Raw genomic sequence first — 21,135 nt, 5'->3', positions numbered from 1 at the left:
AGGGATCTTCCTTGGAATAATATCTTCGAAAGAGCCATTATAAAAGGGTAATTCTAGGGTTAAACTATAATTTGTTAATTTTGTGTCGTAGATCAGTAATCAGATTTATGTCTTTTAATTATGCCCTAGTTTGTTAATCAGATTTGTAACATTTTAGTAAACCATAATTCAGTAAGCTTAGAAATGAAACAAGTAAACAAGAGACAAACACAAATACCTTGGGAAAACCTCCAAGGAGGAAAAACCCAGCATTAAAGACCCACAGGTCAGATTATATATTCTCTCTTAATTACACAAATACAATACTTAGCTTGCTTCTCCAGATCTGATCCCTTTTGTATGACAGATCTGCACTTCTAAGCACTTCAAGTCTGCACTAAAAAGGCCTATGTCCTCTTGGACAAGTTCGCACTATCCTTGACAAATTCGCACAATCCTTGAGTAAATTCGCACCTTTTATTTGCAGAGCTAGTTCGCTGATTTCATGAATGATTAAATTGCATTTGCAAGTTGTCTTTATTTATATGAGACCTTAACCTTTATTAAGTCCAAGTCGGCCTTCCTTCTTTTGGCGCCAATTTATTTATTGTGGCGTGGAGTATTTAGGGTGGTGTGAAGGTATAGGGCTGGGCTCAACTTGGGGGGTACGTTACCCCTTTAGGATAGGATCTAGTCCTATATGGGTTCGGATGTTGCCTTAAGGCAATCCAAACCCATCTTACCTAGTTACAAATAACACTCCCTCTTAACTAGGGAAGAAGAGAATACATAATCTGAACCTTTAGAGTTCCATCTAGCACACAAGCATAGAATGGATCTAGCACACAAGCATAGAATTACATCTTTCACCTAGCACACATGCATAGGATGGTTCTAGCACACAAGCATAGAAAGTGTAATACACAAGTGGGTCTTTACATAATTACAATTTTCCATCTAGCACACAAGCAAAGAATGATCAAAGTGCTGCAGATAGAGTCACTAAGATTGGAGCTCCCTCTCAATCAGGGTTCCGTTTTCCACAATACCAAGTCTGTCTGAAGTATTCGAACTTCACTTTGGATAAGGGTTTGGTAAGGATGTCCGCAACCTGTTCATCCGTGCTAATGTACTTTAGTTGAATGGCACCTCTTTGCACCATATCCCGAATGAAGTGATAGTGCGTTTCCACATGTTTGGACCGGTCATGGAACACAGGATTTACTGACATTTTTATATAGCTTTGATTATCACAATGAATGGTGGTAGGACCACTAGCTTGACCAAATAGTCCAACGAAGAGTTTGCGAAGCCACACTGCTTCTCTAGATGCAACAAATGCTGCAATGTACTCAGCTTCTGCAGTGCTCAATGCTACGGAAGATTGCTTTCTACATGCCCAAGAGATCATTGCAGACCCCAAGTTGAAGCAGATACCCGAAGTACTTTTCCTGTCCTTGACACTTCCTGCCCAATCTGAATCTGAATAGCCTTCCAAGAAGATTGAAGTGTTAAGCGAATACTTCAGCCCATAACCAATAGTGCCACGCAGGTATCTTAGGATGTGCTTGGCAGCCACCAGGTGAACAAGTTTAGGCAAGCCCATGAACTGACTGAGGGCATTCACAGCATAACAGATATCTGGCCTTGTATTGACTAGATACATTAATGATCCAATCAGCTGCCTGTACTCAGATGGATTTGCAAAATCAGAGTTAGCTGCAGAAACACTTAACTTCTTTAAGTTAGATTCCATAGGAGTATGCATGGGTTTACAATCCATCATTCTAAATCTTTTCAGAATATCAATAGTATATTTTCCTTGACTTAGAAAAATTTCATTGGATTTTTGCCATACTTCTAACATTAGGAAGTAATGCATTAGTCCTAAATCCTTCATTTCAAATTCTGAGGCTAATTCTTTCTTACATCTTATGATTAATTTATTTTCACCAGTGAGAAATAAAATATCCACATACAAAACCAAAATAAGCATATCATCATCATAAATCTTTAAGTAAATGTTAGCATCAGCATCATTCTTACGAAATCCTAAGCTTAGTAAGTACTTATCAGCTCTTTCATACCAAGCACGAGGAGCCTGTTTGAGCCCATATAAGGCTTTCTTCAACCTGCAAACATGAGAATCTCTTTTATGGATTACATAACCTTCTGGTTGCTCAATATAGACTTCCTCCTCAATAACACCATTGAGGAATGCTGTCTTAACGTCCATTTGATGCAGTTCCCAACCTTTGGCTGCAACAATAGCTATTATAGATCTAATAGAAGTATATCTAGCAATAGGAGCAAAAATTTCTTCATAATCTATTCCTTCCTTTTGGGAAAAACCACGAGCTACAAACCTAGCTTTGTATTTTTCAATACTACCATCAGCATTATGCTTAATTTTAAACAACCATTTAGAGGAAACAACAGACTTACCTTTGGGTCTGGGTACAATGTCCCAGACATCATTCTTGATGATAGACCCATACTCTTCATCCATGGCTGATTTCCAAGCATGATGGGACATAGCTTCTTCGACATTGTGAGGTTCAAACTCAATAATATTACACATCACAGAAATGTTGTTGGTGTGATTTTGGAATCTCTTGCTATCTCTAAAGGTTCCTCTGGGAGCAGCAAATCCTTCAGCATCTTGAATCGTGTTTCTAACCCAAAGTGGTCTCTTCTTGTAGACCACAATATCCTGAGGTATATCGGTAGAGTCCATGGGTTTTGTTGGGTCATTCTGAACTTCCTGATCTGGAAGGTCAGTGGACTCCTGTATCTCAGGGTTAGCATCAACTATTGAATCTTGATTTTCAATCACCATATCATTATTGTCAGATAATGAACCTTTAGATCTTTTGAAAGCAATATCTTCTTCAAAAGTTACATCTCTACTTACCTCAACATACCTTTGACCTGAAATGTAGATCCTGAAGGCTTTGGAAGATTCGTTGTATCCCACTAAGATGCCTTTCTTTCCAGATGGATCCAACTTGGTTCGTTTTTTTTAGGCACATGAACATATACCGGGCTCCCGAATATCCTTAGGTGGCTGATGTCAGGTTTGATTCTTGTAAAGGCTTCTTCAGGAGTTACATCCTTTAGAGCACGATGAGGACATCTATTCGGAATATAAACTGCTGTTTTGGATGCTTCCGCCCATAGAAAAGGTTGCAGGTCTTGATCATGGATCATGGCTCTTGCAACTTCAACAATGGTCCTGTTCTTTCTTTCAGCAACTCCATTTTGCTGAGGATTGTAGGGAGCACAGAACTCCCTCTTAATTCCTGCCTTAACACAAAAGTCATAGAAACTACCTAAGGTGTATTCACCTCCATTGTCAGACCTTAAACATTTAATTCAATTTCCTGTAGTGTTTTCAACTAAGGTTTTGAATTCTTTAAATCTGTTTAGGACTTCTTCAGACTCTTTGGATTTAAGAAAGTAGATCCATGTTTTCCTAGAGAAATCATCTATGAAGATAACATAATACATGAAACCGCTAGGAGATGCTACAGACATAGGACCACATAAATCTGAATGAATAAATTCTAACTTTTCTTTAGCCCTACTATCGCTTTTATGAAAAGGATTCTTTACATTCTTACCCATTGCACAACCTTTACAAGCATCATCATGAGATAAACTAAGTTTAGGCATACCTTTAACCATTTTATTGAGAGTGGGAAGAGCTTGAAAGTGTAGATGTCCAAGTCTTCTATGCCATAGCTCGCATGATTCAGGGGCCTCATGGATGAGAGCTTGAATTGGATTAGCTGCAAGCTTATATAAACTATCACATCTATTTCCAATAACACGAGCAGTTTTGAAATTAGATTTCTTAGACCAAGTGAGTACTTTCCCTTCATAAAATGCTATTTGCAAACCCTTATCTTCTAAGGCAGAAATGGAAATAAGATTTCTTTTAATATCAGGGACAAAAAGAATATCACAGAGTTGTAAGGAAATACCAGAATCTAGTTTTAAAGAGGTAGTACCAGAACCTTTTACCGAGTATTGAGCATCATCACTGATTACCACATGAAGGTTGGTGTCTTTTTCAATCAGATCTGAAAGATGCTCACGAAAACCTGAGATGTGTTTGGAGGCACCACTGTCAAGTATCCATGTATTACTGTCCGTAGGAACATTGCTGGATAGAGCAGAGATAAGAAGATAATCCTCACTTTGTTCGGCAACTTCATTTAAATTGACTTCCCTTTCCTTGGGATCATTCTGACAATCTCTGGCATAGTGACCATACTTATCGCATCTGAAGCAACGAATGTGGGAGGAATCTCTTGACTTCTTCCTTGGATCATAGGAGGATCTAAAGTCTTTGCTTCTCTTTTCTTTCTTCCAATGTCCACCTTTCCTAGATTTAGCTAAGAGAACTTGATTATATTTGTGAGAATTCTTGAGTTTTCCTCTTACCTCAATTCGAGATTCCTCTTCAATGCAATCAGATTGAAGACGCTCAAAGTTGGGACGATCGGCTTTTTCACCAATGCTATGAATGAATGGTTCCCATTCATCAGGTAGACCATTTAATGCAATCATAACAAGATCTTTATCCGAAATTTGGCAATCAAGAGTACTTAGTTTGTCCTTTAGTTCATTGATCTTCATGAAGTAGTCTATGATTGAGTCTTCTTCTTTCATTTTCATGTGAAGAAGCTGCTGTCTTAGAGCAAGGGCACTGCTGAGGTTGTTGACTTCATACATCCCTTCCAAGTGTTTGATCATTTCCCTGACAGACGCAAAATTTGATATGACAGTGACAAGGTGATTCTTGACGGATTCAATTATGATCTTCCTAGACTTGAGGGAGTCTTTCTTGAACTGCTTCAGCTCTTCAACATCTTTTGGAGGGGACAAACTTTCTTCTTCTACGAATTTCAGCAGATCATTCTCTTCAAGGATCAATAGAATACGGACTTTCCAAGCAGCAAAATCAAGGGCTCCATCAAGTCTATCTTCAGCCCTCAAACTTGATATTTTAATCTGAAAACAAACAGCAACTATATGCAACAAATGATTTACTAAAATCTAAAGTTAGTGACACCTTAGCTCTGATACCATGTTAATTTTGTGCCCTAGATCAGTAATCAGATTTATGTCTTTTAATTATGTTCTAGTTTGTTAATCAGATTTGTAACATTTTAGTAAACCATAATTCGGTAAGCTCAGAAATGAAACAAGTAAATAAGAGACAAACACAAATACCCTGGAAAAACCTCCAAGGAGGAAAAACCCAACATTAAAGACCCACAGGTCAGATTATATATTCTCTCTTAATTACACAAATACAATACTTAGCTTGCTTCTCCAGATCTGATCCCTTTTGTATGACAGATCTGCACTTCTAAGCACTTCAAGTCTGCACCAAAAAGGCTTATGTCCTCTTGGACAAGTTCGCACTATCCTTGACAAATTCGCACAATCCTTGAGTAAATTCGCACCTTTTATTTGCAGAGCTAGTTCGCTGATTTCATGAATGATTAAATTGCATTTGCAAGTTGTCTTTATTTATATGAGACCTTAACCTTTATTAAGTCCAAGTCGGCCTTCCTTCTTTTGGCGCCAATTTATTTATTGTGGCGTGAAGGTATAGGGCTGGGCTCAACTTGGGGGTACGTTACCCCTTTAGGATAGGACCCAGTCCTATATGGGTTCGGATGTTGCCTTTAAGGCAATCCGAACCCATCTTATTGTTGTGACGTTTTCACACATCGCCCCATTGCAAATGGGGACCCATGTTTTTTGCTTTTTAGGGTTTGTTTTTAGGTCTTTTAGGGTTTTGTCAGTTGGCCTTTGCATTTTGAGTGTCGCCCAGGGGATCACATGGATAGCAGGTCCTGCTTGAGTGAAGTCCTGATCCTGAAAATTGGCTAAGTCTGGAATGTCCTGATCTTGAAATTTGACTAAGTCTGGAAACTGAAAAACCTCAAAAAACTAGATTTTGCAATATAGCTCCTGGAGGTCTGAAACCACTCTTCTTTCTTATACTTAAATGTTATATGCCATAAAAATTATCCTGATAGAGAGTTCAAAAAGTCAAATTTCGCTCTTGTCCTTCACTGAGGATTCAGACGCAAAGCGCTCCTGTCCCTCTCCAAGGGTCCAAGGCGAAGCGCTCCTGTCCCTCACCAAGGGTCCAGGGCGAAAAGGCTTGTTGGAGCCATTCCTGGCCTTGTTTGGTCAAATCGAAACATCAAAGGCATAGTGAAGGACGAAATGAACATGATAAAGCATCCAGACTTGATCAAAAACAATGAAATGATGAAGTTTTTGCCTAGAAGGTAAAAAGTGCTCCCGTCCCTCATTGAAGGACCAGAGCACTTTTCTTTATATGCACAATTTTAAACCTTTATTGGACATTAACTTCTATTCTTAGCATGAAGTAAGATGAAATCTTCCCTAGCAAAGGAATTTCGAGATGAAAAGTGAAACAATTTGGCTTAGAGAGCAAAAAGTGCTCCCGTCCCTCACTGAAGGACCGGAGCACTGAATTTCAAATTTGCACTATCTTTGCAAGGTTAAGGCGATTTTATGATTTGAAGAGGTTAAGGGAGGCATGTTTTGTCCATTGAATATAATTTAAACGGTTCACAAAGGAGTAAATCAACCCAAATGACAAAAAGTGCTCCCGTCCCTCATTGAAGGACCATGCCACTTTTTCAAGTTTCTCCTCTTTGTTTGATATTTTATGGCAAAACTTGACTTGGATGGGAAGGACTAATGATGTTTTATGCCTTAGGCGCAATTGAGAGGTTTAAAGGACAAAGAAGTATGCCAAGATGCAAAAAGTGCTCCCGTCCCTCTCCAAGGGACCAGAGCGATTTTCCAAAAGTGCTCCCGTCCCTCTCGAAGGGACCAGAGCGATTTTCCAAAAAAGTGTAAATTTCCTGCAAGGCCAAGGCAAGTTTGTGATTGAAATGAATGGAAGAGGACATGATTAGCCCATTGAAGATAATTTGGGAAGCTAGCAAAGGACGGATAAGCTTGAAGTTGAAAAAGTGCTCCTGTCCCTCACTAAAGGACCAGAGCACTTAACATGTTATCTCGCCTTTCTCGCCAATTTTGGACAAATTGAGGCCAAGGCGCAAGTTTGAAAAAATGTTTAAAATGCCTTGAAGTGGAATTGAGATGCGAGAGTTGCAAATTTTGACGACAACTGGCAAAAGTGCTCTCGTCCCTCACCAAGGGACCAGGGCGCAATTTCCAAATATGACCATTTACCTTGCATTTTGAAATGATATTTTTATTACCAAGGCTCAAGATGGAGTGAAATGTAATATTCTATGCCTGGAGGATAATTTGAAGATTAATGTGATCAAGAATTCATGCAATGGACTCAAAAGTGCTCCCGTCCCTCACTGAAGGACCAGAGCGCTTTTTATGAAACAACAAATTCTCTCCGAGATTATAAGACAAGGTTGTGTGAGATGGGAAGGATCTTCTAAAGCATGGTGAACAAAGGTTTGACTTCACAAAAATTGAGAATCCTAGCCTAAAAATGAAAAAGTGCTCCTGTCCCTCTCCAAGGGACCAGAGCGAAGTTATTGGCATTCATTATTTTTTGCCATATCCCAACGTTGATATCCTCCAAATCGCATGAAATGCCAAAATTGCCAACTTCGAAATATTTGAAAAAATTAATTAAATTGGCATTTAATAAATTAATTTTGGGCCTCAAAAATCGAATTTTTATTATAAAGGCATTTAAAATTAATTTTTGTGAATTAAAAATTAAAAAATGGGGCACTTGAGATATCATTTTTATTATTTTATTAAGTCGGCCTCTCTTTTTTTTTGCAAATTTATCTATTATTTCACCTTTTATTTGCAAGGTCGGCCTCATGGGTAAGTGGAAGGTGAGCGCTCTATATAATAGGGAGGCATTGTTTCAAGTTCAAATCATTCATTCATCCCTTCTAAGGTGCGAAATTGAGAAGCTAGTGGAGGGCGAAATTCATCTTGAAGGCTATTGGAGAGGCGTATTTCTTGCTAGTTTGGAGGATAATTTCCAGATTTTTTGAAGACATTTGAAGGCGAATATCCAGATTTTTGAAGAGGCTAGTGGAGTTTATTCTTTTTCAAACTAGAGGAGGCGTACTTCATCCAAGGAAGGACTATAAATCTTGCCCAACAAAATCCGGTCCTCTTCCTTCATTTTTCAAGGTTTTGTACTTAAATACTCAAAGGGAAGGTATGAAGAATCATTTTTTGAAGTTCTTATTCAAGACTTATTATGATCCCATTGCAATTTTGTAAAGTCTAAGTCTTGAAGATCCACATTCCATTCATTATTAATTTGAAAATGTGTAGTTCTTGATTTATCATGACTTTTTTCAAATTAATATCTTAAGTTTTACCATTGAAAGGTCTTAAATTTCATGCTTTGAGGTTTGATGTTCAAAAGACTAACTTTAATATTTTGTGTAGGCATCAAATGGAGATCCCGGAGTTGTAAAATCAAGCCAGATCAAGGACGATCAAGCATTGATAAGGGCGACCTCTTCTAATCCAGCATTCCAAGGCGAGGTACATCAATCATCCTGCACATCAGAGACAAAAGAAGTCAGAGCAAGGATTCGTTGAAGAAGCAGATAGTTCCAGATGAATTAATTAAAGCTAGCTTCTCAACAACATCAAGTTGAATATCTACCAAGTTACAAGTGTCAGATGAGGTGGCATCCTAGTCATCACTTCTCCAGTCAGTGTGGTCCACCTCAGCGTGTCCAGATTCAATGTACCTAACTCATGGGAGGTAGCACAAACTTCAATGTACCTACCCCAGCTATCCATTGGTCGAATTTTCCAGAGAGGACATGTGTCCTAAAGATATAATTTTATCATTGGTCAAGCATTAAATGTTATGTAATGGTTGTAACAAACCCTAATTAGGGTTTTCATTATTGAATCTTGGCCATTGATCTCAAATTGATCTCAGCCATCAAATTGTATTGAGGGCACTATATAAGCCCTGGCATTTCATTTGTAAAGGCATTAGATAGAAAGCAATAGAATAGAGTTAGTGAATAGAGAGTAGTTAGAAGGTGATTAGCTAGTTGATAGAATAGCAATTAGAGTAGAGAGAGAAGGCAAAGATTGTTGCCAAGATGTTGTTGTAAAAGACTTGTAACTTCATTGAAGAAATGGTGAAATTTATTGGTTGATTCGACAATTTGCATGGTCTCTATACTTCTCGTATTTGATTTCGTGTTATTAGGTGAGTGGAAGAAATGTGTTTGATTGATGGTGAAATTCGTATATCCATACTACTAGCAGTTTGTTGATTGCAGACTTGCCTTGTGTAGTCAACTGGAATCATTCAGCTTAAGCTTAACTTCAATTGTCACTTCTTCATTGATATGCATCAACCTGATGGTGTCTATGCCTGCAGTGATGATTTGAACATCATAAAGCTTTCCTTCGAAGATCGCACTGACCTTGTGGAGATGGTCCTGGGATGTCAAAACAAGACTTAGTTAGAATTTCATCAAAGATCAATCATTGCTCCTACATTCCTTAGTATTAGGATTAGATTCTTTCCTCGCCCTCATCTTTTTTCCTTTTTTTTTCCAAATCAAAGCTAGTAAGAGCCTGTGTTCCAGCAATATTCAAAGCAAAACAGAAGTTCAGTCATCAAGTGTAAGTCCCCTTGTGATTCCAGCAAATCACATCATACCACAGAGAGCTTATCCACACATAGAGACCCTACAACGAAGAACATTGGAGTCATCGTGATTGATCCTTTTCTGCGATATCTTCAACAATCAGAGGCTTTATTCAAGAGAGGATAAGGTAACCTTGGGTATTTTATTTTGTGTTTGATAGTGTACAAAATACACGTCAACACTTACCTAGTTACAAATAACATAATTATCGTATTTCAGCGTAATGGGCTCTAAAGATTTAATGTTTATATTCACGTTAACGATAAGACGCTGATTAAAGAAGCTAAGGGCTGATTTTTTAACTTCTACAAATTTACCAATTTTATTGCCTATTATTCTTAAAAAATCATTATTTCGCAATTCTACAGGAAATTTTTCAAGTGAAATTGCTCTATTAACCATGCAGGAATTTAATCGAGATGGGAGAAAGAGGGGTTGCCATTCCCAACAATCAAACCGAAGACCCTTGAATGTTAATATGTCCCCATTTAGCAATCTATTTCTCAAACCCTGATTACGACGTTCAATAGCAAGGAAATTATCTGGAAGGATGTTGATTTTTACCTAGTTATTGAAAGAAGAAGACAACCAGTTAGCAATTAGTTCTAACGGGATCCCCCAGCCTTTCCATCGAGCAAAGATCATGCCCTCATTGCAATGCATTTGATACCTGGCTTGAGTTTGGGTATCAATTTCAATGACCAGCCCATTTGAAGTTGCTGGAGGATTCAAAGGTAAATCCGTCTTAGGATGCTTTACTTCCTTTGAATTTTGATGATTCATGATAGAATGGCGACCTAGGGTTTCCATACCCTTTGTTAATTTATCCGAGGAATTTCGTGTAGGGAAAGTATTTCGAGCAAAGGAGCTTTTTGGATGGTTAGGTTTTACAGAACCCTCCTCCTGACAATGATTGGAATTCCGGTTGTAGCAGTTTGGTTGCCCTAATGCCCTTTTATTTCTGCGACTCACCATCTGCTAGTCCCGATCCCAACCCTCGCAGGGAAAAGGGGGAGCCCTAACCGTGTCAATCAGAGAATATTTTGTTTTTGCAAAGAAGGCCTCTTGTTCGTGGGTCCGTGATATAGTCATACCGAGATCCACAGCCCAGGAGTTGTTTGCCAAAACAGAGAAGCGATTTTCGAAACCCCTGTAAATTCCTCGCGGCAGAAATGAATGCTCAAAAATGGTTGTCGATGCTTTGCACTGATTTTTCGCACGCAGAGCCATTTTTTCACAAAAAATAGTATATTTTATTTATTATTAAAGAAGATATTTATAGTTAATATTATTTTACTTATTGTTTTAATATTAATATCTAATAATTAAATATTTAAATTACATAAGGCGAATTTAATTCGAATTTTATACATTTCGAATTTTTTCCTTGTCGAACTTCATTCAAATTTCAAAGCTGTCGAACTTCAAATTCGAATTCGAACCTGGTGACTTAGTGTATATATATATGTGTGTGTGTGTATATATATATATATATTTGTGTGTATATATATATATATATATATATGTTTTTGAAGTGAAAACTTCTTATCAAGATACTTTTTGATTGTCTAGTGAAAAGTCAAGTTAGCATATTGTCCTTCAGGTGCATATGCTGATGTAATAGCTGAATATTGGATTGGCTGCATTGGGCCACCAAGATCATGGTTATACAACCATATTGGTTCCAAGTAACTTTAATATAATTTTGTGTCTTCCATTCCCACATCATATTTGGCTAAAAGTAAGGAAGAAAATGAAGCGAAAATGATGCCTATAGAGGCTTCCTTTACAAAGATATTAGTTATTGCTATCCTGTTAAACCCTATACTATTACTTCCATAACCATCAGAACTTGGACTTCCCCTCAACAGGGAATAGTCTCTAAGTTAAGTTGCAAACTGACACTGTGGTTAGATGAGTGTTGATGTAGATTATTGATTTTCTTTGTTAGATACTCACTAAATGCATTCTATCATAAGTAGCGTTGACGTGTTTTTTATGACTACGTCGAACACAGAATAAAGTTGTCTAACGGTCACTTCACTCTCTCTTGATCAAAGTGCAATTGCATGCTAAGATTGCAAGAAGTTCAAACAATCAACTCCAAGGTTCCTTTATGCTACGAACGTGACTCAGTTGGCTAATGTGATTGCTGGTAATCCAAGGGGCCTTACGTTTGGATCATTCTTTTGCTGTGGCGTGGAAATTTATCATCAGATATAGCAATTTGGTGATGCTTCTACTTTGAATGAATTGAAAATAAAGGGGGAAAGGGTTAGAAGGATCTAAATCTACTCTTAAGGGTAGTGATATCAACAGCTAATGCTTCGGTGGACAAATTCCAAATAAACCAAACTCTGCTTCGCCAAGTTTAACTACAACTCCGCAAGAATCGGTGCAATCTTTTGGGGATGCTAGAGGATTTTCAAATTGAGAAAGTGCATTTGAATACCCAAAAACAGCGCAATCCAAATGACTATCCACAATCAAACTTAGCACAAATTTAGGGGTTCAGGCTAACTTTACACAACATCTTATAATCAACAAGATGCCAAAAGTATGAACCATGGAAATTCATCAAACACCATTACATTGTCCATTGAAATCAAAGCACTTTATCTAACAACCGAGAAAATAAAATTCTACTCTAAGTGAGGAAGGTGAAACCATGCAAGTTTTGAAAAAATAACTTAAGTGGACACCATCAGAGAACAATGTTTCACCGTTATTATCTCAAAAATTGATCGCAACAATTTCATACAAAGCTCCCTCCTCTTACAAATGAGGGGGGTCACCCCTTTATATAGGCCTCAGGCCGTGATTACATGCGAAACCCTAATTAGGGTTTCACCCTAGAAGATTCCCCACTCAAGATGCAACAAGGTGGGAATCTTCAATAAATACCTCATAAAGCCCATATACAATTAATTACAATCCTTCCAAAAATGGCACCCATAAAGCATTAATTAACCATTACATTCAAAAGGTGCCCACTATGCAATGAATGTACCCTCATGCAAAAATTGCCCATGATGCCATAAATGCACCATCATCTCTTGAACTTGACGGCTGCATCAGAAGGAATCTGCCATAATGCCATAAATGTGACAGCTGCAAGCAAAGAGACGCTTCATTAATTCAGCATGCGTTGACTCGGTTGCCACTTGGCGAGAAAACCTTGGAGTGAGAAAACTTAAGGAGAGAAGAATTTGATCCATGAAGAATTTTCTTGAAGTTTCTCAAACTTTCCTTGCTCTCGAGGAGATTTTTAATGATTTTCCACCATCTCCTATTTTTTAGGAATTTTCCACAAATTAGGGTTTCAAGTCCAGGAGGGAGAGAATTCTCCTATGAATCCAAATCTATGATAATTTTGAAATTTGGATGTGATTTGATGCTCGAGAATGGAATTTTCAAAAATTTCCTCGAGGGGAAATTTCTTGTTCAATTCAACCTTGATTCCTTCCTTGCCTTAGAAATTGTTTTTTTTTTACCTTCAATTCATCCCAGCGTGGAATTCATGTTTTGAAGGAATTCTCCTTTGGAAAGAAATTTGTTCCTTACCCCGAGGAAGGAAATTCTTCATGCATTAGCCAATTTTCATGATTTCCAAGAACTATGTCCTGAAGGAAGAAATTTCAAACACCTAGTCAATTTTTCACCTTTCCTGGAATTCTGTCCTAAAGGAAGGAATTTCCGACACAGCCAAATTTTCACCTTTCCTGGAATTTCTTCTTCTTGGGCGCAATTCTTCCCTGATGAAGGAATTTTTGTGCTCTTTGAATTCATCATGTTTGCAAGGAGCTTTTCAACCAACTTTCACATCTCCTATTTTTTAGGAATTTTCCTAAAATTTAGGACCCGGGTCCAAGAGAGAGAGAGTTCTCCCACGAGTCCAAATCTACAAAATTTTTCGGATTTTGATAAGATTTGGTGTCTAAAAATGGAAATTTCGAAAAAATTCCTCGAGGGGATTTTTGCTTTTCATTCTTCCTTGACCCTTGGATTTTCATACCTTAGACAAATTTTCAATTTTCAAGCTTAAGCATGGAATTCACCATGTTTTGGAATTTGATCATTTTCCATGCCTCCAAGCACCCCTCAATTTGGCGCTTTCCATTTATCCTAGGGCGCTATTTCCATGTGCAGAGGAATTCATCAACTTTTGATTTCTCCATGACCTCTCTCTTTTGATGCTTCGATCATGGCTTGGGCGGAATTTCACCATGGAGGAGGAATTTCATCAAATGCTGAATCCTCCATGACCCCTCCATTTTGGTGCCCAGTTGAGTGGAGGAGGAATTTCGTCAAATGCTGAATCCTCCATGACCCCTCCATTTTGGCGCCCAGCTGAGTGTTTGGGCGGAATTTCATTATGGAGGAGGAATTTCATCAAATGTTGAATCCTCTGTGACCCCTCCATTTTGGCCCCCTGTTGAGTGCTTGGGCGGATTTTGGCTGTGGAGGAGGAATTTTATCAAATGCTGAATCCTCCATGACCCCTCCATTTTGGCGCCTTGCTGAGTGCTTGGGCGGATTTTGGCTATGAAGGAGGAATTTGATGTTTTCTACCAATTCAGGACATGTATATATATAAAATATAACATTTAAGTATAAGACTTATACTTTAAGTTATATTTCATATATATTGTCAGGATGTTTGAGAGTGGTTTCAGGTCCCTAGGAATCATAATGCAAAATCTGGATTTTGGAAGATCTTTCAACTTTTCAAACTTAGTCAAATTTCAGGCCATTTTCGGATCAGGATGATATTGGTGGATTGATGTGAATTTCCAGACTTGGATGATTTTGCATGCTTTCCTCTTCTGGAATAGGAGTTCCAAACTTAACCATTTTTTTGATCCAATTTGTTTGCTTTCTGACTCTTCTGGATTTAGAAATGATCTTTAGGGGCGTTCAGTCTTCAGCGTCTTCGGGGATGTTCAGTTTTTAGCGTTTTCCTGTGAAGAACCTGCCAAAAATAGATTTTTTCAAATAGTAAGTGTTTCAAATTGTCAAGGTTTGGGCAAAATAGGTCAGGAAAGCACTTACTAAAATTAGAAATTACTAAAAGTAGTAAGTTTGATTTTTTGGCAAAATTAGACCAATCCAAGAGGCAATGAAACTTACTAAAAATAGTAAGTGCTCATAATTCGTTCAAATTTCATTGGGAGGTTCCTTGAAGGGTCCCGATTCCAGTTCTAAGTTCAGTTTTTCCAAAACCCTAAAATCTAGGACTGAAGGCAGAAACCCTAAAATTAACAAAACGAGTCCTAGACTTAACCAAATTTGCTCAAACAAAAAGCAAACTTAATCAATATGACCCCCAAACACTTGCAAAGCAGAGAGACTGACGAGACTGCTGCGAAAAGACCCCAAAAACGCAAGCCAAAAGACCGTGAGGGCCTAAAAAGTAGGGGGTACCCATTTGCAATGGGGCGATGTGTGAAAACGTCAAAACAAGAAGGACATTAAACATGTTTCCTAGAAGTTATGTGGTCATATGCAATTGCCTGAAGGAGGCTATATCAACTTCGGAACTTCTAGAAATTGAAATGAAATGGATACAAATGAAATTGTAGAGAGTAAAGATAAATACCAATCTGATATCCTATCAATGTGAAGTGGTTTGGAGACTTAATCAAGGTAATAGGGGGGCCAAACACATCACAAATGTTCAACAAATAATGCCACTTGTGCACCCAGAGGGGTTTTTGTCATGGTATGCATATGTGCTGTATTTTTTGTGTTTAAATGCACACAAGTATAATAAGAGAAAAATTTCCATCTAATCATCAATTTTTTTTTAAAAAGTAGAGCAATCACTTCTAGATTGGTAAAGGAGCCTGGTGACAAATCAGTGTGCATTTAATTGAAAATTTGAATTAGAAATTAAAAATAACTGGAATTGAGGGCTAAAATATACCATCATAGAATAAAGTTAATAAACAATCATTTGCAGATACACCTGTCAAAGTCCTTGAAGTGCTGGGTATTTCTTATGGAAAGGGTGTACAGTGACCCTTTTTCAGAACACAAGTCTGGTACTTATCTCCTCTTGAGAGAGACCTTGAACACATTCTATAGTACTCTTACAAATGACATTGAATCTTACCAGAGTTTTCCTCTCTCTCATTTTATTTGGAGATTTCATTTTTGTAGATTATATCTTGTGTCTATGTTGGCTTTATATGGAATTGCTTTTATATATGTTATTTGGCTCCTATATAATCAACATTGAATTTAGACTTTAGTGGTATGCTTTGTAGGTGGACATTGTTGACTTCAATGGAAGTTTCCTTACAAGGGTACGTGATCTTATAGGGGCAAACCCAATCATAATGGTTGCAACAAAGGTAAGTATTTTATATGGTCTTTGTTTTGAGGCTGTTGGGTAGTAGTAACTGCGCTTTCTTTTTGTTGACTGATTCAGCATCCTTGTTGTATTGTTATTTATTTGTTTTCAAGGTTGATCTGCTTCCAAAAGGGACAGATCTAAATGCTGTTGGGGATTGGCTTGTAGAGGCAACTATGCGAAAGAAATTGAAGTAAGATATTGTTTGTTGCTGAGCAATGGAATCTGGTTTTGACAAGCATTTTATAGAGTATTTGATCTGTAACTATTATCTGATCCGTAAAAAGTTACAATGTTGGATGTTTCTGTTTTTTGTTTTTATAGTGATTATGGTTGCTGGATATCTATCAATTTGTATCCTGTAAGAACACTCTTAAATTGCGTTTTAGAACAGTTCTGCTTGCAAATAATGTGTTATTACTTATGGCTGGTTGTGGTTGGGTGGAAGTGTAAAGGTGTGTCTACATTTTGGCCTAAGTGAGCCACTCAAATCAGCATTAGCCAAATTTTCATTCTGTCAATTATAGCAAACAAATTGTTAAAAAATTGAAGACAGTGTGGACTAATGATTTGTGAGAGTTTTTAGGTAGATTCTTAATCTATTTTAAAAAGAAATTAAGAAGTAATTATTCCATTTTAAAATCATTTGTTTAATAAATAATTTTGTAGTAATTAATATTTCCCCAAAATGTGTAACTTGTGCTAGAAACAAAATCTTTTCATAATTATTTTCAACATAGGTCGTTAACAATACTGTCGAGGGTACTCATTTTTTTGCATAGTTATTTATTATTAAGTTTTTAATTGAAATTAACTATAATTCAGACATGTATTTCCCCATAACACAACAGTTTTTTGTCTATACCCCCTTTTTTGTGGAATATAGAGGGCAGTCATATTTTTCTGATTTTTTTTGCATTGTTTTCTATGTTTCCATGTGTGTCGAATAGAGGCTTTATGTCTAAAAAACCTATGTTGATTGGAAAATGGAACCCGGAAAACAAATATAATATAACATATTAAAACCTATACCATTCCAAAAGCTTACTTCAAGGGCTACATTTGTGCAAAAGGTTGTGTCATGATGACATTGTGTGATGATGGAAAATGTTGCCTAAGTCAGCAATTTTTTGTCCAACAAAAGGTTAACATTTAGAATGGAGGGACATAAAGTGCTAGATAGACACTGTCCTTCATTAGAAGGTCAAAGGTCATGTAACATCATCACCATATAGATTGCTGGCATTCCTTTAAAAACCAACTTAAAAAGAACTTTCAAATGAAGGTTGCTTTATAATACGAGATCTTAATTTGAAGGTGACCTTGAATCAAAGGCCTAGTAGATGTGGCAGCCATGTGGAATTGCCAAGACCTTCAGTCAAAGGTCCTATCAAATAAATCAATCGATGATTGTCCAACTGTTAACACTTGCAAAGCTCATTTTTTCAAATTGGCCTACAAGTGAAATAGGCATTTATGCTTCCACCCAGCTGCAAGATCTATGATTGACAATTCTATTGTATGCTATATACCATTTCTAGGAATATGAATGATTTATGAATTAATAGTTTGATAGTTATCAAAAAATATATAAGGTGATTGAGATTCATAGTGGTGGAACTATAAGGAATTATGTACTAATCATGAAGTGAGACTAAACCATAATAAATAACCAATACCTATTGTATACAATATACACATTTCTCAAGTTTAAACATATGGTGATTTTTATCTAGGAATTGACACATTTTTTGGCATTATACCTCTAGGAGAAGAATTCAAGAATATAGGAGAAGAATTCAAGAATATGAATGGTTTATGAATTAATACTGATAATTATCAAAAAACATATAAGGTGATTGGGATTTATAGTGGTGGCATTTACAACGAATTATGTTACTAATTATGAAGTGAGAGTAAACCATAATGAATAATCATGTCTATTGTGTTTTGAGATGATATGCTATATATTGTAAGGAACATAATCAAATATGTTATATGTGTGTGAATCAATGAAACAAAAATCATGATATATTGTGGTGACAAGGTCGGTGGATCCAACATCATCATTTGTTTAAAAAGATTGACACGTATTTTGAAAACAAAAAAATTGCACTTATTTGAAAAACTCATAAGTTATCTAGGGAAAAATTATCATGCCCCAAAAGGCATTATAATTTTTTTTTTTTCATTTTCAAGGTTCATTTCCTGTCCAAAATTTGATTTTTGCGAGTAGATTTAGAGGTAGGTTGAAAGTGTGTTGGATTAACATAAAATTGGAACAAATCTGATTTTGGCCTGTCTATATCCAGTGCCAATCTGGGTAAGGCCTTGTAAAGATTTCTTTTTCCTTTGATTTTTGAAGTACTTTTAAAATCTTAAATTTTAAACTCTAAAGGGTTTTTTAAAGTTAGAAGCTCTACCTAATAGTTAGGGTTTTAATGTAAACAATCCTAAACACTTTTAAAATTAAACTTAAACCCTAGGGCTTTTTATTTTAAATCTATAGTAACCATAATAATTAATCCTAAACCCAGAAAACTAATCCTAATGGCTAACACTAAACCAAAATTTAGGTAATGGCCAGCCATTATGGTGTTCTTTTTAAAGTATGGCTAAATTATAGGCCAAACCCAAATTTTTTTGGGTTTAATGTTTCTGGTATATGTTTTTTAATACACCTTGACCCTAATGTTAAACCTCAAATTTTTAAGAATTCAGGGTTAAGATTATATCTTTATATATATGTATGTATCTATGTATGTACATCCTAACTCTAACACTAACCCAAGACCATTTATTTTAGGTTGTTTATGGTTAGGGTAAGGCATTTTAATTTTTTTCTAGAATGTAACAACCTTAATCCTAAACCTTAATTTTTTAGGGTTTATGGTTTGCATCAGGTTTTTAAAAATTGTGCCCTCATGCTAACCCTAAAACCTATTCTTTCATAGTTTATTATTAGGGTTAGGGAATTCTTTTAAATTTCTAGTATTTACTAAACCTAACCCTAAATTGATTTTTAAAGTGTTTTATGGCTAGAGCATTTTTATTAGGTACTAAGGTTAGGGTTAGTGAGGGAATTTTGCAATTGTTTTATTATGTAATATGTTTTAACCCTAACCATATAGTTGATTTTTTGCCATTATTTTGGGGATTTCAGGCATCATGTTGCAAGAAAGGGACTTTATATGGATGTATGTCATAACTATCTTGAAGTCAAAGAAATTCAAATGCAATTTTTTTGTCCTTGAATGCTATGGAGGCTTTTATTAGTATGTACTAACCCTAACCCTAGGTTGATTTTTTAAATGTTTTACAGCTATAAGTAGGTATCAAGGTTAGGGTGAGGGAATTTTGCAATTTTCTTATTATGTACTATGTTTTAACCCTAATCATATAGTTGACTTTTTGCTTTTATTTTGGGGATTTTAGGTATTATGTTGCAAGAAGGGACTTTATATGGATGCATGAGATAACCATCCCAAAGTTAGAGAAATTCAAATGCAATTTTTGTGTCGTTGAATGCTATGGAGGCATTTATTGTTTCAACTGATATTTTTCAAACATGCTAGGCATGATGGTAAGCCTTGCATGCACCATACAGATTTCACACATCAAACTTTGGTGGCTCTAATGTCTTATGCAGAAATTAAGACAAAGAAAACAAGGATTACAATTGGATTGACATATTATAAGATGAGAGTTGGTCTTTAGATGACGTTGAGCCATCATGACAACTTGTGTCATATTGTTTTACATCTTTGTACTTAAAAGAAAGCAACCTAACACAAGTGATGGAAACACTAACACTTTCTTTGTACGTCGTACAACACCAAGTTTCTATTTTTAGAGAGTATAGGGTGGAAGGAAATTGTTCATGAGCAACCAAGAAGGCCATTAGTATTTTTTGGTTTAATTCTAACATGTCGTTCAATATTTCCAATTCTCTATTTTGACATACTATCGTGGATGCCATTGTATTTTGTGGTTCTTGGGTTTAAAGCCCCCTCATATGCGACTTTGATGACTAATATGTTGATGAATGCAATGTAGGATGCGAGCCACGTACTTTTTGACCATTTCAAGGAGTTGATGAATCTTGTCTTCACTCTATTTGATGAGGTGACTATTAAGGTAGGGCCATAATATGTGGTCCAATTTATTATAGATAATGTTGTTGCTTGTGTTGTTGGGAGACATGATGGAGAAATATCCCACTATGTTTTGATTTCTACTTATTCCTAGAAGATATTGACAAACTTTGATGGTTTGAATCTATATTGGAGAGGGCTTGCACTATCACCAAGTATGATATGCACCTTCACAAAGGGCAAGGAACTTTATTGGCCAAGGTGGTGAGATTCGCTACTCATTTATTTGCATTGGAGACTCTTTGTTTGCAAAAGATAATTTTTGATTCTAGCTTTGAATATCATTTGATTGGTAAGATCGTGATTTACTATATTTTTGAAAAGAGTTTTCAAGTAGATGCCCAAAAGTTTGGTGTGATTTCTAATGCCTCTGGAGTAAATCAATCTCTAAGGGTCTTATCAGAGAGTTAGAATAAGTAGCCAAACAACTCCCACATATTTAAATAATTATCTTGAAATTTCATTCCTCTTGGAAATATGTTCATAGGTCAACAATTATAGTGATTTAGGAGTTCACTTACAATTCAAGCAACATGATTCTTAATCCACTGCCCTTTCCAAAATAAAAGGCCAGCTTCTCCCCCTTGTGAACATTGAATCTACCTTATGTATGATATTTGTGAAGTTGAATTGTTTGAAAATAGTCAGATCTAAATTATCACCAAACGTCTTGTCTTCTAGGAATTTCAGTCATCTAGCATATGATTTCATTGCATTTCATTTGCGGGTTTTGGTGAACTCTTCTGTTAGCGAACTCTTCTATCAGCGAACTCTTCTATCAGCAAAATCTTTCGTCGGCAAACTATTTCGTCGACAAATTCTTCTATCGGCGAACTCTTTTGTCGATGAACTCTTCTGTTGACAATCTCTTCCATCAGCAAACTCTTTTGATGGAAAACTCTTCTGTCAGCGAATTTTTAAGTTCACAACCTTGAGAATGTGCTGAAAT

The 21,135-nt window shown here is 36.4% G+C and overlaps 1 protein-coding gene across 1 annotated transcript in view; it reads left to right on the top strand.

Annotated features, from left to right (window-relative positions):
* Positions 1 to 21,135, top strand: part of LOC131048132 (putative nitric oxide synthase) — a 132,479-nt gene that overhangs the window by 22,974 nt on the left and 88,370 nt on the right. The window contains exons 3-4 of the mRNA XM_057981995.2: positions 15,947 to 16,033; positions 16,146 to 16,225. Coding sequence (XP_057837978.2) covers positions 15,947 to 16,033; positions 16,146 to 16,225 — 167 coding nt within the window. The remainder of the gene's footprint in view (positions 1 to 15,946; positions 16,034 to 16,145; positions 16,226 to 21,135) is intronic.

This window comes from Cryptomeria japonica, chromosome 1 (assembly GCF_030272615.1).
Source record: "Cryptomeria japonica chromosome 1, Sugi_1.0, whole genome shotgun sequence".
Taxonomy (NCBI): Eukaryota; Viridiplantae; Streptophyta; class Pinopsida; order Cupressales; family Cupressaceae; genus Cryptomeria; species Cryptomeria japonica.
This window is presented reverse-complemented; position numbering and strand designations above follow the sequence as displayed.